Source organism: Taudactylus pleione, unplaced genomic scaffold (genome assembly GCF_031769625.1).
Source record: "Taudactylus pleione unplaced genomic scaffold, aTauple2 ptg000336l, whole genome shotgun sequence".
NCBI classification, from domain to species: Eukaryota; Metazoa; Chordata; class Amphibia; order Anura; family Myobatrachidae; genus Taudactylus; species Taudactylus pleione.
Genome location: NW_028284737.1, coordinates 6,625,911 through 6,639,552, shown reverse-complemented (window position 1 = coordinate 6,639,552; position 13,642 = coordinate 6,625,911). Strand labels below are relative to the sequence as shown.

The window sequence follows — 13,642 nt, the reverse complement described above, 5'->3', positions numbered from 1 at the left end:
TCATCTGTTCCATAACAAAGTCAACACTTCCATGTTGGGTCTTTGTCAAAAACCAGTTACTCAAGAACCTGTGCCGTGTGAGTCAGCGTCAACTGCTAGCATCAAACGTATGCTACCTGGACAAATCTGAGTCTCAAGCAAAAGTGAATATCGATATTCGTCATATTCCTTAATACATTTCTCAGGACTATGGGGTAGATTTTTCAAAGCTTGTAAAGAGTGAAGAATTAGATAGCAACCAATCAGCTTCTAGCTAGCATTATCAAGTCTATAAAATGATAATTAGAAACTGATTAGCTGCTACAGGGAACTTCTCTGCTCTTTAGAATCCTTATTACTTCTCCCTAATGTAGTTAATATGTTGCTCTTGCTGGCCTGCTGGAACAATTCCCACCCAGTTTAGTGACATTACATGGAATAAGGAAACTGAAGGCACACTTGTATATGTAAGGTGCAATTGACATTTTAGAGCACGAATGGCACAGCTGGCCCTGCCTCTAAATGTTTGGTGGCCATAGTAAAATATGCAAAACAGCACCATGGTTCATATCTATAAAGACATCTGGTGGAGGAACCCATGTCCTGCAGACACGTATGTCTCATGTGCCCAATTATAAGACTCAATCAGTCTGCAGTACTTCAGAGAAAGCAACACAGACAAAATACCTTCACTTGGGGAAAATGGAAACAAACATCTCTGGCAATACAAAGCACTGATTAATGTGCTTACAAACACATTACAGAATATTCTACTATAAGATTACACTTGGTTCAGTACATCACAAAAATGTAACTTGTAAATTCTTAAGCATTGTTCTTATGTATGTGTTGTTCGAAGGGATTTCAGACCTTGAAATAAAAATTGATTTGTAAGTTCAAAGTGTATTATTCGTGCCAAACAGAAAACCCATTAAGCGGATTATGACCTCTAGCAGAAGAGGAGGAAACTTGTCGATAACCCTTCACAGCCATGGGGGTACAAAGCAAATTGGCTTCAGCAATCTCTACTATCTTTTCTACTTATACCATTAAGAAACAAAGCACTTTCAATGTCAAGGTACTTGTGCAGTCTTTTATAGTATAAATGGAGACGGGAAGTAATAGGAGTACATTTTATGTACTTCCTGCATATTATATATACAGGATAAGATGAATGATAGAACAAATAATAATATTAGTGGACTTTTAGGTATTGAATGATCAAACAAATGCACAAGGCTGCAGACATGAAACTTTCCAGGTAACTACCAATATTCAAGTGCAGTCTGTTATTTGTAATAATACACATATGTTCCTAAAGGATATGTGCAAAATAATTTACATTACATAGTAAAGTAATTAACTACTGTATGTTAACAAGCTGGTCGTCACAAACATGCATCAGAGGCCAAAGGACACACCTGGCCTACAGCAGTATACCATTTAATAAGGGTAGCATTTCATATATTTTGATATGACACAAATGCCCATAGATACACAAAATTACACACACACACACACACATCATACTTGCCGACATTCCTGAGCAGCTTTCCGGGAGCAGCAGGAGGGGACCTGCTGTTCTCCTCTTCTGGGGGCGGGGTCAGACGATAGACGGCATTAGGCCCTGCCCCCTTTACACAAAACCCCGTGAGGGAGCGGGGCTAAATGATGTGTTTTGTGCCATTTAGCCCCACCCCTTCCCTACGGACCCGAAAATTCCAGGTTAAAACTCCCCGTCCTGCCCACTTCACTAGGAAGTAGGAGGGATGCAGGAGATATTCATACTCTTAGGGGGTGCGGGGGGTTACCCGAAAAATTGTGAGCCTCCTGCGATTCCCGGGAGAGTAGGCATGCATGACATACATACATACATACAGAAGTTAATTCAGCTAACACTCTCCTAAAGTATATATCGGCCCAACACAAAAATCCCCAATAACAACTCTCATTGGGCTTATTCACAAAAATTACACAGCAGTCCTGTATAGCAATATTTTTAAGTACAGTATCCATCTTCAGGCAACATACAAAATATAGAAATCCAAAATCTTACCTTAAATAGTCACCTCGGGAAAAAATGTAAATAGATTTTATATATATATATATATATATATATATATAAAAAAATCTAACAGGGTTGGAGAACTGGTACCATCTCCCGGGGTAGATGGCACTGCGCAGCAGCTGAGAAGTCACACAAAGTTTGTTGGTCTGGTGCAACTGGCCTCAGCTAGTTTTATTATGCCGAAAAAACTAAATAACAGAAATAAACACCTTGCCGTCTGGCATTAACTAGACATAGAAAATGATCCTAGCTCACTAAATAAAAAAAAAAAAAAAGTTTTACCAACATAATTCTCTGGATTTCAGCAGCATGTTTCTCTAACAGAGACACTATAAACTTCCCTTTCCCCAGGCAGAGTGTCTCTCACTAATCAGCCTGGCAGCTTTTAAAACACAGCCACACAGCTGAAAGCCCTAATTAGCCTCCTGTGAGGCCAAAAGCCCAAAAACCCAAACTGGGCCTAATGAATGGAGCCCGTCCTCTCTCTCCTTTCATAAACCCCAGGAACCCTTTTCCAGCTTTGTCAAAAAGGCCACAAAGCTATTAACACATACAGTATCCTGTTTTTTGTTTTTTTTAAAGATATAGGTTAGGAACCTAGGAGAAATGTACCGGCCATCCCACCACTATACAGTGAACTTGTCACTATAAAATAATATATATATATATACACACACACACATATACATCGCTCCACCTGAAGATCTTTTAAAATGTGTCAGTGAGTAATGACTACACCTGTGCAACTGCTGGGTGACCTGAAAAACATGACCTGTGTGGGGTTATGTGGACCGCGTTTGAGAACCACTGGTCTAGAGCAGTGGTTCTCAAACTCGGTCCTCAGGACACCACACAGCTCACGTTTTCCAGGTTACCTAGCAGGTAAACAGGTGTACAGGTATTTGTTACTCACTGACACATTTTAAAAGATCCACAGGTGCATCTAATTATTTCACTTGTGGTTATGTGAGGAGACCTACAAAACATGCACTGTTTGGGGTCCCAAGAACAGAGTTTGAGAACCACTGGTCTAGAGCAGTGGTTCTCAAACTCTGTCCTCAGGACCCCACACAGGTCACTCAGCAGGTGCACAGGTGTAGTCATTACTCATTGACACATTTTAAAAGGTCCACTGATTGTTATAATTATTTCACTATTGATTCTGTATAGAGACCTGGAAACCATGCACTGTGTGGGTTCCTGAGGACAGAGTTTGAGAACCTGTGGTCTAGAGTAATTTTTACATCTCATAATATAACAAATACAAATGAACTCTTCAGCTTAGTGTATGAAAATATTTCCATGTAGTATTGCGAGCAAGCAGCATCCTTATCACTCATATACAGTACTTTTCCAGATTATTTGAAAGCATCTGAAACATTAAAATGGGTTTTTCCTGTTATACAGCCCCTGTGCTAAGTACCCTTCTGGGCCAGTACTTCAACTATGCTGGGAGCAAAGATTTAATTTTAATTTAGCAAAGATTTTATTTAAAGCAGAAAATCCCAATTATAGGACCACTTTAGAATCCGATTACTACATATTACATATGTAAGAGTTATCGAACAAAAATGTAATCTAAAAACAATATACAGCAAAACTGTTCTCACCCTCTAGGCACAACAATATCGTTATTTATTTCAGAGAAGAATCTGAGTATACAATCTGATCAAAGGTTGCTATAAATATAGGTAAAGATATTTAAAGTGGATAAGTCACCATAAACTTATATTGGCAACAAAATACTGAAAATACAATTGCATTTCCTGCTGCTATTTATTCCTGGAGCCCTCACTTTTATTTATTTCTGTGTAATGGCATTGGCATCAGTAGCGGGCAGAGGAAATACACCTGTAATAATTGCTAGCCAATTCAGAGCACGAGTTATACATATACATAGTGGCAAATCCCACCGGGCTAAATGCACACTACAAATGGGATAACATAACACAAACCTTTCCTACCCAGGGAGAATTTACAAATCAAGCTGCTTTGTAAAAAGGAGCCTGTGCAATGTGTCCTGCAGTGCCAGAAGAAATGGTACAAGGGTTTTACTTTGAAACCAGACTGTACTTCCTGGAGGGGAAAATCCAAGGGGCACTGCAGCGCTGTACTCCTCATCTTGGCACAGTCTCCTGCTGCATAGTGCAGAGATTCCAAGGATAGGGACAGATTGGGGCTGCAAAACAGCCCTGTCATGTATCCCTGATGTGCGTGCGCTTACAAAAGGGGGCATGACCTCAGCAGACATTGGCATGGCCTCGCCACATGGGTGTGTGGTTCGGCCGCCCGAGAGAGTGGCCTCGTCACACCCCCCCGTCTCTCAGTATCCCAGCCCAGTAGTGCACCGTGTCGAAGCTGGATAATTGGCTGAGACAAGATCAGTTTATAATTGGATTCCAGCTGCGCCATCTTGCGACTGGCCGCAAGACGCTATCTTGGAAATCAGATCGCAAGACGCCATTTTGTGAATGGTCGTCCAAGCGCCATTTTAGATAAACTCACACTTTAGTACATGTGGCGATATTACTATTAGCATCATGCGATTGCATCTTTCACCATTTATCATACACACATTAATACGCACAATTGCGCTGTTAACTAGTCGCATATTAGCGAATGCATAAGATCCTGTATGAAAATGCTGAATATTAGCTTCATGCACACGCATCTGCCCCAAGTTAACTAGCGGCTTTACATCAAACCCCACATACTCACACATTCCATATTCTCATACAAGGTTCCATAAGCTTTAAGATTCAAGTATGCACATTTATTATAATTGCTAGGAAATAAAGGTTATTTCGTAACTAAGGTTTTATACGTGATAAGTAAGCCATGTTTGGTATTGTACTGATGCGTAGTCTCTCAACAGTGTTCCGGTAATATCGATGGAGAGATCACAACATGCATTCTCAACTTATGGACCGCAGAGACTTCAAGCAACAAAATGTACATTATATGACCAACTGTTAGGATTTGCATGAGGCGGGAAACCAGAGACCACCAGTTGTTAGAGGCTGGACTGTGTCTATATGAACCAACCTGTTAAATGCCTTGTAACATATGCCCTCTCCTTTAGGACCAATGGTATTAGCAACAAACTTCTCTATTGTGTTGTTTATTTCTGGGAGTATAAATTAGGGATGTGCAGGCTCGGATAGGTTCGAGTTTGCACGTTGAGTTCGGATTTTTCCCTCCAAAAAAACAGAACTCAGAAAGAGGCAAAACGTCATCTTGCATGAAAGTCCAGGAATGATGATGTTCGTCCATGCAAGATGACGTTTTGCCTCTTTCTGAGTTCCGTTTTTTTGGAGGGAAAAATCCGAACTCAACGTGCAAACTCGAACCTATCCGAGCCTGCACATCCCTAGTATAAATGTGTATGCTCTGACCCTGGGTTCCTAGTCTTCGTGCTGAATGCTGATTGACGAGGGGTTTCTTGCTGATGCCTACATCTGGTCCAGAGCGCTGCGTATGTATAACTGTACTTGGGTCTGTATAATTCCTTTGCGCCAAATTGTACTTATAACTAGTGTGTAACTGACTGTACTTTTATTTGAATAAAACTTTGTGCTTTGGAACCACAGGTTCTAGGACTGGAGTCTTTATTTACTGTATAACTGCATACGCAAAATAGCGTCATCCTTAGAGGTTTATAGGCAGGATAACAGAAGGTATAGGCAGGATAACAGAAGGTATAGGTAGGGGTGTATAGAGGTTCAAAGGCAGTATCGTTAGTTGGGGGCTCGTAGTGAAGTCACTTACCCACTCACACGGCACATACGGTTATCGATATCTCACCAAAGGATGGAGTGGCCACATGCAGCGTTTACCTGCAACCGCTCGGTGCTGAGAGATCGCTACCCGTTTTCGTGTGAGCCAGGAACGCTGACTAGAATCCAGGGACAAGAGAGGAAAAAGTTTGTTTTCCTTTGTTGATAGAACCTAACATTTAAAGGGGTGCCGCAGTATTGAACACGCGGCTGAGTCGCAGTTTTGCGCACAGTAAAGACACACTTTTGTGTACGCAGCCAAAGATTGTCATACGGTTGTGTGGTAGTCGCATTATTGTGTATGCGACTGGTCGCACAATAGCGTATAAGTACTTCCGGTTGTGCTGCCACATGTTTAAACAAAGCCATTGAGTTTACATTATCAATTGTTGCCAATAATTGGGTTAACGTGTAGTTTTCTGCGCAGGAAGAGAGTGTGTGATTGTGAGTATTTGTTTAGGGTGTAACACGGGACCTAAAGGTTAAGAGTATTGCATGACCCTTAAGTACTAGGCGCAGGAGTTGGCCTAGTACAGTGTTGGCTAACCTTGACACTCCAGCTGTTTTGGAACTACATAACCCAGCATGCACTGCTACAGTTTTGCTATTAGGGCATGCTAAAACTGTGGCAGGGCCAGCTGGGATATATAGTTCCACAACAGCTGGAGTGTCAAGGTTAGCCAACACTGGCCTAGTAGCTCGGTAAGTAGCTTACCATTCTATACACATCAGCAAGTGTACATGTTGTCTTTGTTGTAGGGACCGGCTCTCAGTGTGATTGCAGTGTTCAATAATTAGGTTGGGTTATTTGAGCATTGTAGTTGAGCCATACTAGGAAACTTGTGATTGTGAGCTGAGAGATAATAGGTGAGCGGGGGCATCTAGAAATTTCTTCCGTACGTGAGCGGGGGCATCTAGAAATTTCTTCCGTAGGTGAGCGGGGGCATCTGGAAATTTCGTCGGTAAGTAAGTGAAAGTATCTAGACTGTCTTTCACCAATTTAAATCTTTATTGAAAAACTTACGGTTCTCCCAGGATGAGGGCCAAGCAAACAGTAGAGATGTTAAATGATTTGCTGCTGTTGGAAGCGCCACTTGGGTCAGCGCGGCTAATTATGCATATTAGGTACGGTGCCAATGCAACCAGGTATTGTGATTTATGGTTTAATATGACGAGGAAGAGTGTTAAACCATTTCCTAGAATTGGTAGTTTTGATAAAGATGTATTGAATAATGTCCGAGACCACATCATGGTGATGCGCTCTCGAGGTAAAAATGTAAAATATTATGAATGTTTAAAGTTGTGGCAGCATGAAGGGGATGCGTGGCTTAAAAATGCGCAAGCGATGCAAACTAGCGTTGTGAGCGCATTTCCAGAGAATGCATCCACGACGCTAAATTGCAATACGAGCGAGCCGCAAAATGGCGCACATGTGTGGCAAGGTAGCGTTGTAGAATGTATTGCCAGCAGTTCACGCACACCACCTCCACCTTATGTGGATGGAGGAACAAGTACAGTTATCAAAAATACCCTTAAAAATGTAACAAGCAATTTGTAGCCTCTCTTAAGCAACCATAAATAAAATGTTCATGATGTGGATGATGAGCCTACTGTAATGTCTGCCATTTCCCATGCTGTACAGATGATAGATGATGCACCACAAGAATCACGAGTGGTGCCGTCATCTCCATCAGTAACAGTAAGGGAAGTGCTATCCCCCTCTGCACCCGTAGAGGAAGTTGTTAATATCATACGTAGCAGCAGCAGACTAAACCCCCAGCCAGGTAGCAAGGTCAAAGGTAGCAGCGCTGCCGGTCTGCATCCCATTCGGACTATAACTGTTCCGAATGGAAATGCAGATGCGAACGGTGTAGTGCCCACGAGGGAAGCGGTAATGTATTGTCCTTGGACAAGAGCAGAACTAAATTCCATCATAAAAGATTTCCCCGATCCCAAAAAGGAACTAGCCAAATGTCAAAGATTTTTGAGGAATTTGGGTAGTTCTCATGAGCCAACTAATAAAGATTGGCGTGTGGTGTTAAGGGCCTGTCTACCACACAATACCGACGTGACAAAATGTAGCACGGATTGTGTATTGGATGGTGACGTTACCTTAACAGACAAAGTAAACCAAGATAATATTTCCCGCATCATAACTCAATTGGGTATATATTTTCCAGTACTAGATAACTTGAACAAAATTTTCACCATAAAGCAAAAGGAGAGTGAATCTGCAGAAGATTATTGCGACCGGGCTCTGCAGACTATCACCCAGTACACTGGGTTAGAAGATATTAAAGATAGCACTCACCACAGGGAAATGATTGTCACCATACTCATGGATGTCCTTAAAGAAGACGTAAAGACCCGGGTTCAGACCTCACAGCCTGGCTGGAGGGGAGTCACAATAGATACTCTCATAGAATCTGCCATAGAACATGATAAAAACATCTCAAAGAAGAGAGAGACCCAGAGCGAAAAACTAATGGCTGTCAGTATCCAAGCTCTGGAAGGAATGACTAACATCACAGCCAGTAGACACACCTGCACCTATACACACACTTGCACCTGAACAGTTACACATCCTCACCAATCCCACACCACAGCAAACACATCCTTACCCCACATATCATACACAACCACAGGTCCCATGCTACCCACCAACTTCATACCTCCCACCATACCCTTATCCTCCATATTCCTACCCATACCCACCATCTTTCCCTCTTGCTCAACTCCCACAACAATCCTTTCAGCCACCCCATTCAAAAAGATGTTTTAACTGTCACCAAGTGGGACACAAGTACTGCTAAGTGAAGAACACCACACATGAACACGGGTTTCCCATGGGTTCATAAGCAAACCCAGTATCTTCTCCCAGGCCTTATATGACTGTTTACAATCTTTTCAACCTGCCAATGGATCTGTTCTCATGTAAAATGTGGACGATTTATTGTTGTATTTAGGTCATGTTTAAATTATATTAAACTGTTGTGCTTTATCTCTCACACACAGGACACAAGGTTGCTAAGGATAAATGGCAGCCATGCCAGGCTAAGGTCAAATACTCGGAATACTATCCAACCCAGGGGCCCAGGCATTATTTAGAGCAGTAGCTATTAATAACAAGATTTTATTGCAGGAACCTGTATGCAGATACTATATCCCTAGAATTATTCAAAGTGATAGGGGGACTCATTTTACAGGTGACATTTCCCAGAACATGTGTAAGGTGATGGGTAATAAAACCAAGATCATTCCAGACTGTCATTTCTTTTATCTGTCCCCTTTGAGATACGAAGATGAATAAGAATTACAGAAATTGAAAGTGTTATTAACTAACATGTCTAATGCAAACTGTCATGATGTCAAACCTGGGGAATTCGTTATGATCCGAATTTTTTTTAGCTCAGGTCGTTTGACTGATCGGTGGAAAGGTCCGTAGCTGACGATTGTTGACAAAGTACCACATCCTCAAATGGTGGCCGGGGAAGATACGTGGGTCCATTCCACTCACTATAGGGAGGTTAACCAACTGGTGGAGATACAAGGCGGAGACGAGGCCGATAACGTGGACCTGTCAATTGCGAGCTTGTGCCGGAAGGATTAAAAAGGTGACGGTGAGATACCTGAGCTAAAGAAATGTGTAGATCAGTGCTTCCAGCAATGGAGTGGTCTGCTGTGGTCATCCTAGTTCTTTCTTCCAGAGTTTCTGTCGTTATGATCTGTTTGGGGATACCCAGTTTCTGTGATGGGGGACCGATAGAGGAGATGGGAGCTGATGGCAGCGCTGATGGCGTGGAGTCAGGAGGAGTGCAATGCCAATCAGGGGAGTGTCTGACCAATCTTAGTACTATTATTGTTAAGAGAGCTGTTATTCCAGCTACTCGGGGATGGTGTGAAAGTTTGTCGTCTGAAGATTCCTGTATTTGTGAGCTTTGTGGGTCCCTAGTTGATGAGAACTATATCCAACAGTGCCAACCTAAATATAACCCGTACTGGGGTGGGTATCCTTTAGAGGATTATCATAGCATGGTAGGCAAAGTGTTAAATCAAACTGATTGCTGGGTGTGTTCACATGTGCCACAGGGACAGCATAATGTAGGGTTGGTGCCATTTCCGCTGAATATCATGGAAATTTTAGAATTGCAAAAAGGGAAAACATTGGATGGAAAATTTATATCATCCAAACCACCTCATTTCAAACTCTATCAATTCCAAGTAGATAGATCACTTTTGTGCCTAAACATAACCAACCCCAATAAACCCGGGAGTTGGGAAGTGACGGGGAATAATCAGACGATGACCTCCTCACAAAGAGCTGATAATGAGTCCATAAACCATGATTTCTTACGCTCAATTAAATCTAGCGGGAGACATTTTAGGTACCGGTATACATTGAGTTCCACCAAAGAAATTATTGGTAAGGTGCCAGATGGTTATTGTGCTAAAATAATACAGCCAGAGACTTGCATGTACCAGACGGAAGACCCAGAAATAGGATTCTTTGCAAGGGAAATGTGCTTAATGATAATGATGCATACCATTCCTTATGTTCTCCCTGATAATGTATATTTTATATGTGGAAGAAAAGCGTATAAGTGGCTCTCCCTGAGTTCCGAAGGTTTGTGTTACCTGGGAAGAGTAGTCCCAGAAGTTATGACCCTCACACATGTTGAAATGCTTGGTATACATAAAAACACACCATCACCATATCTTCACATGCAATATGAACACAGAGGCAAACGAAATATGATACCTGGTGACGTGCATAAAGCCACTCAGTTAATTAGTGAGACAACTGTCTTTCAAGTTTTAGTCGCATTGGATCCCACCAGGATCGCTCGGGGTACATAAAATTTTAGATATATTCAGGAACTTGCTAAATTAATAGATAATATCACCGAGATGTACGATGACACATTCAGGTATACAGGGAGAGAATTGCAAGCGTACAAGAAAGAACTGGTGCAACACAGGCTAGTGTTAAATTATTTAACTGCTGTTACTGGAGGGTATTGCGCAACTTTGGCCACCCAATTTGGAGTAAAATGTTGCACCTATGTCACCAATGATACCAGTGACCCTAAGGAAGTGATAGACCGAAAGATGGATAAAATTCTGCAGCTAAAATGGGAATTTCGTAAGAACCATAATGCTTCAGTGGCTGAAGTAGGGGAGAAGATAGAAGGATGGGTTTCATGGCTGAACCCAGTGAAATGGTTCTCAGGTCTAGGGGAATGGGTCAACGAAGTGATCGCCAGCATCGGCAAATTCTTAATCCTTATACTGATTGTCATCATAATAATTGGCATATGTGTCCTGTGTGTTCCTATTGTGTTGAAGTGTGGAAAATGTAAAACTAGAGTAAAATGAAAGAACAAAATCATAATGATGGTCAATATGAATACCAAGATAAATACAGAACTGCATTACAACCCTGAACTAGGAAATACCATCATTTAATGTACTCTATTTAGACCTGCATAGAATGTATTATTGAAATGTTATTTTTAAAACACCTCAAATAATGTCAAATTCCCCTTCAGGACTGCCTTTATAGGACTGGTGTATCCCCACACCTTTCACATGATCTTCCAAGATCCGCGGTGTGTGTATAATAGTAGTTTTATGTCCCCACTCAGAGACACATTATTGATGGATTAAGAACCACCTTGTGCCATCCCATAATAACACTAAATAGTATATAAATGTAAGCCTAAATTATATTTTAAAATGACATTGTGATAGCATGTTGTTCGCTATCAAAGGGTGGACTGTTGAAGCTGGATAATTGGCTGAGTCAAGATCAGTTTAAAATTGGATCGCAGCGACGCCATCTTGCGACTGGCCGCAAGACGCCATCTTGGAAATGAGATCGCAAGACACCAGTTTGTGAATGGCAGCCCAAGCGCCATTTTAGATAAACTCACACTTTAGTACATGTGGCGATATTACTATTAGCATCATGCGATTGCATCTTTCACCATTTCTCATACACACATTAATACACACAATTGCGCTGTTAACTCGTCACATATTAGCGAATGCATAAGATCCTGTATGAAAACGCTGAATATTATCTTCATGCACACGCATCTGCCCCAAGTTAACTAGCGGCTTTACATCAAACCCTACATACTCATACCTTAAAGCTTATGGAACCTTGTATGTGAATATGTAATGTGTAAGATTCAAGTATGCACATTTATTTTAATTGCTAGGAAATAAAGATTATTTTGTAACTAAGTTTTATACGTGATAAGTAAGCCATGTTTGGTATTGTACTGATGCGTAGTCTCTCAACAGTATTCCGGTAATATCGATGGAGAGATCGCAGCATGCATTCTCAACTTATGGACCGCAGAGACTTCAAGCAACAAAATGTACATTATATGACCAACTATTAGGATTTGCATGAGGCGGGAAACCAGAGACCACCAGTTGTTAGAGGCTGGACTGTGTCTATTTGAACCAACCTGTTAAATGCCTTGTAACATATGCCCTCTCCTTTAGGACCAATGGTATTAGCAACAAACTTCTCTATTGTGTTGTATATTTCTGGGGGGTATAAATATGTGTGCTCTGACCCTGGGTTCCTAGTCTTCGTGCGGAATGCTGATTGACGAGGGGTTTCTTGCTGATGCCTACATCTGGTCCAGAGCGCTGCGTATGTATAACTGTACTTGGGTCTGTATAATTCCTTTGCACCAAATTGTACTTATAACTAGCGTGTAACTGACTGTACTTTTACTTGAATAATACTTTGAGCTTTGGAACGACAGGTTCTAGGTCTGGAGTCTTTATTTACTGTATAACTGCGTACGCAAAATAGCGTCATCCTTAGAGGTTTATAGGCAGGATATCAGAAGGTATAGGCAGGGGTGTATAGAGGTTCAAAGGCAGTATCGTTAACCGGTAGGCAGAGCTGCTCAGCCAGAGTTTCAATTCAGACCTGCCTCATCAGGCCATCGGCCCTTCTGGCATTTGCCAGAAGTGCCAGATGGCCGGTCTGGCCCTGTCCAGGGGAGTAGGCAAGTAGGTTTTAAAAATATATTCGGGGACAGCAGCCAATGGTCGATATTATAACCTTTTGATAAATGTATTCAAATTGCTAATAATCAACAGGTATAAAACACCACAGGAATCTCTTTTCCCAAATCTCAGGCTATGAGCCAGCAATATTTAGGAATTTCCTAAAATTTTAAAGAAGGTAAATTCAACAGCCATGTTTAAAAATATATGAGCTTTCCCAATCATTTCAGTGGTGTCTCCACCTTGTTGAACTGAATGAGTACATTAAAATTAATGGGACAATCTCAGTCCATATGAGCCACACGGACTAGTTATAAAAGACGTGTGATGTTTGGCAACCATTACAGAGATGTTGTGTGAATTCCATCTCACCCCAATTTTATTATTTCCGATGCCCCCAAAGCGCCCCAGCAGGACATTAATAAAGCTTTGGAAGTTTTTAAGTGGTTAATAATTCGTTAACCTTGTTTGAAAATGCTGAAGACTGACTATTCTGCAGTTATTTTCATGGAATGATCGCAAACTGAGGGGTCCATTTACTAAGCCTTGGAACGAAATAAAGTGAATGGAGACAAAGTACCCACCAATCATCTCTTAACTGCCATGTCGTAGGTTGTGTTTGAAAAATGACAGGAGCTGACTGGTTGGTACTTTATTTCTGTCCTCTATCTCCATCCGAGGCTTAGTAAATAGACCCCTGAGCATCGTAAAAAAGTGTTAACAAATGAATTAACCAGTTGAAGACTTTGGGAGTCCCTATAAATACAAAGGGAATGATTATAAT

The 13,642-nt window shown here is 41.4% G+C and overlaps 1 protein-coding gene across 4 annotated transcripts in view; it reads right to left on the bottom strand.

The window, feature by feature from the left end:
- MAST4 (microtubule associated serine/threonine kinase family member 4) overlaps window positions 1-13,642 on the bottom strand; it is a 641,164-nt gene that overhangs the window by 388,415 nt on the left and 239,107 nt on the right. Inside the window, exon 1 of one of the 4 annotated variants that reach the window (XM_088443934.1) lies at window positions 2,330-2,383. The exons of the other annotated variants lie outside the window; for them this stretch is intronic. Coding sequence (XP_088300060.1) covers window positions 2,330-2,335 — 6 coding nt within the window. The 5' untranslated portion in view covers window positions 2,336-2,383. Of the gene's footprint in view, window positions 1-2,329; window positions 2,384-13,642 lie in introns of those variants that run through there. 4 annotated transcript variants of the gene reach the window in all.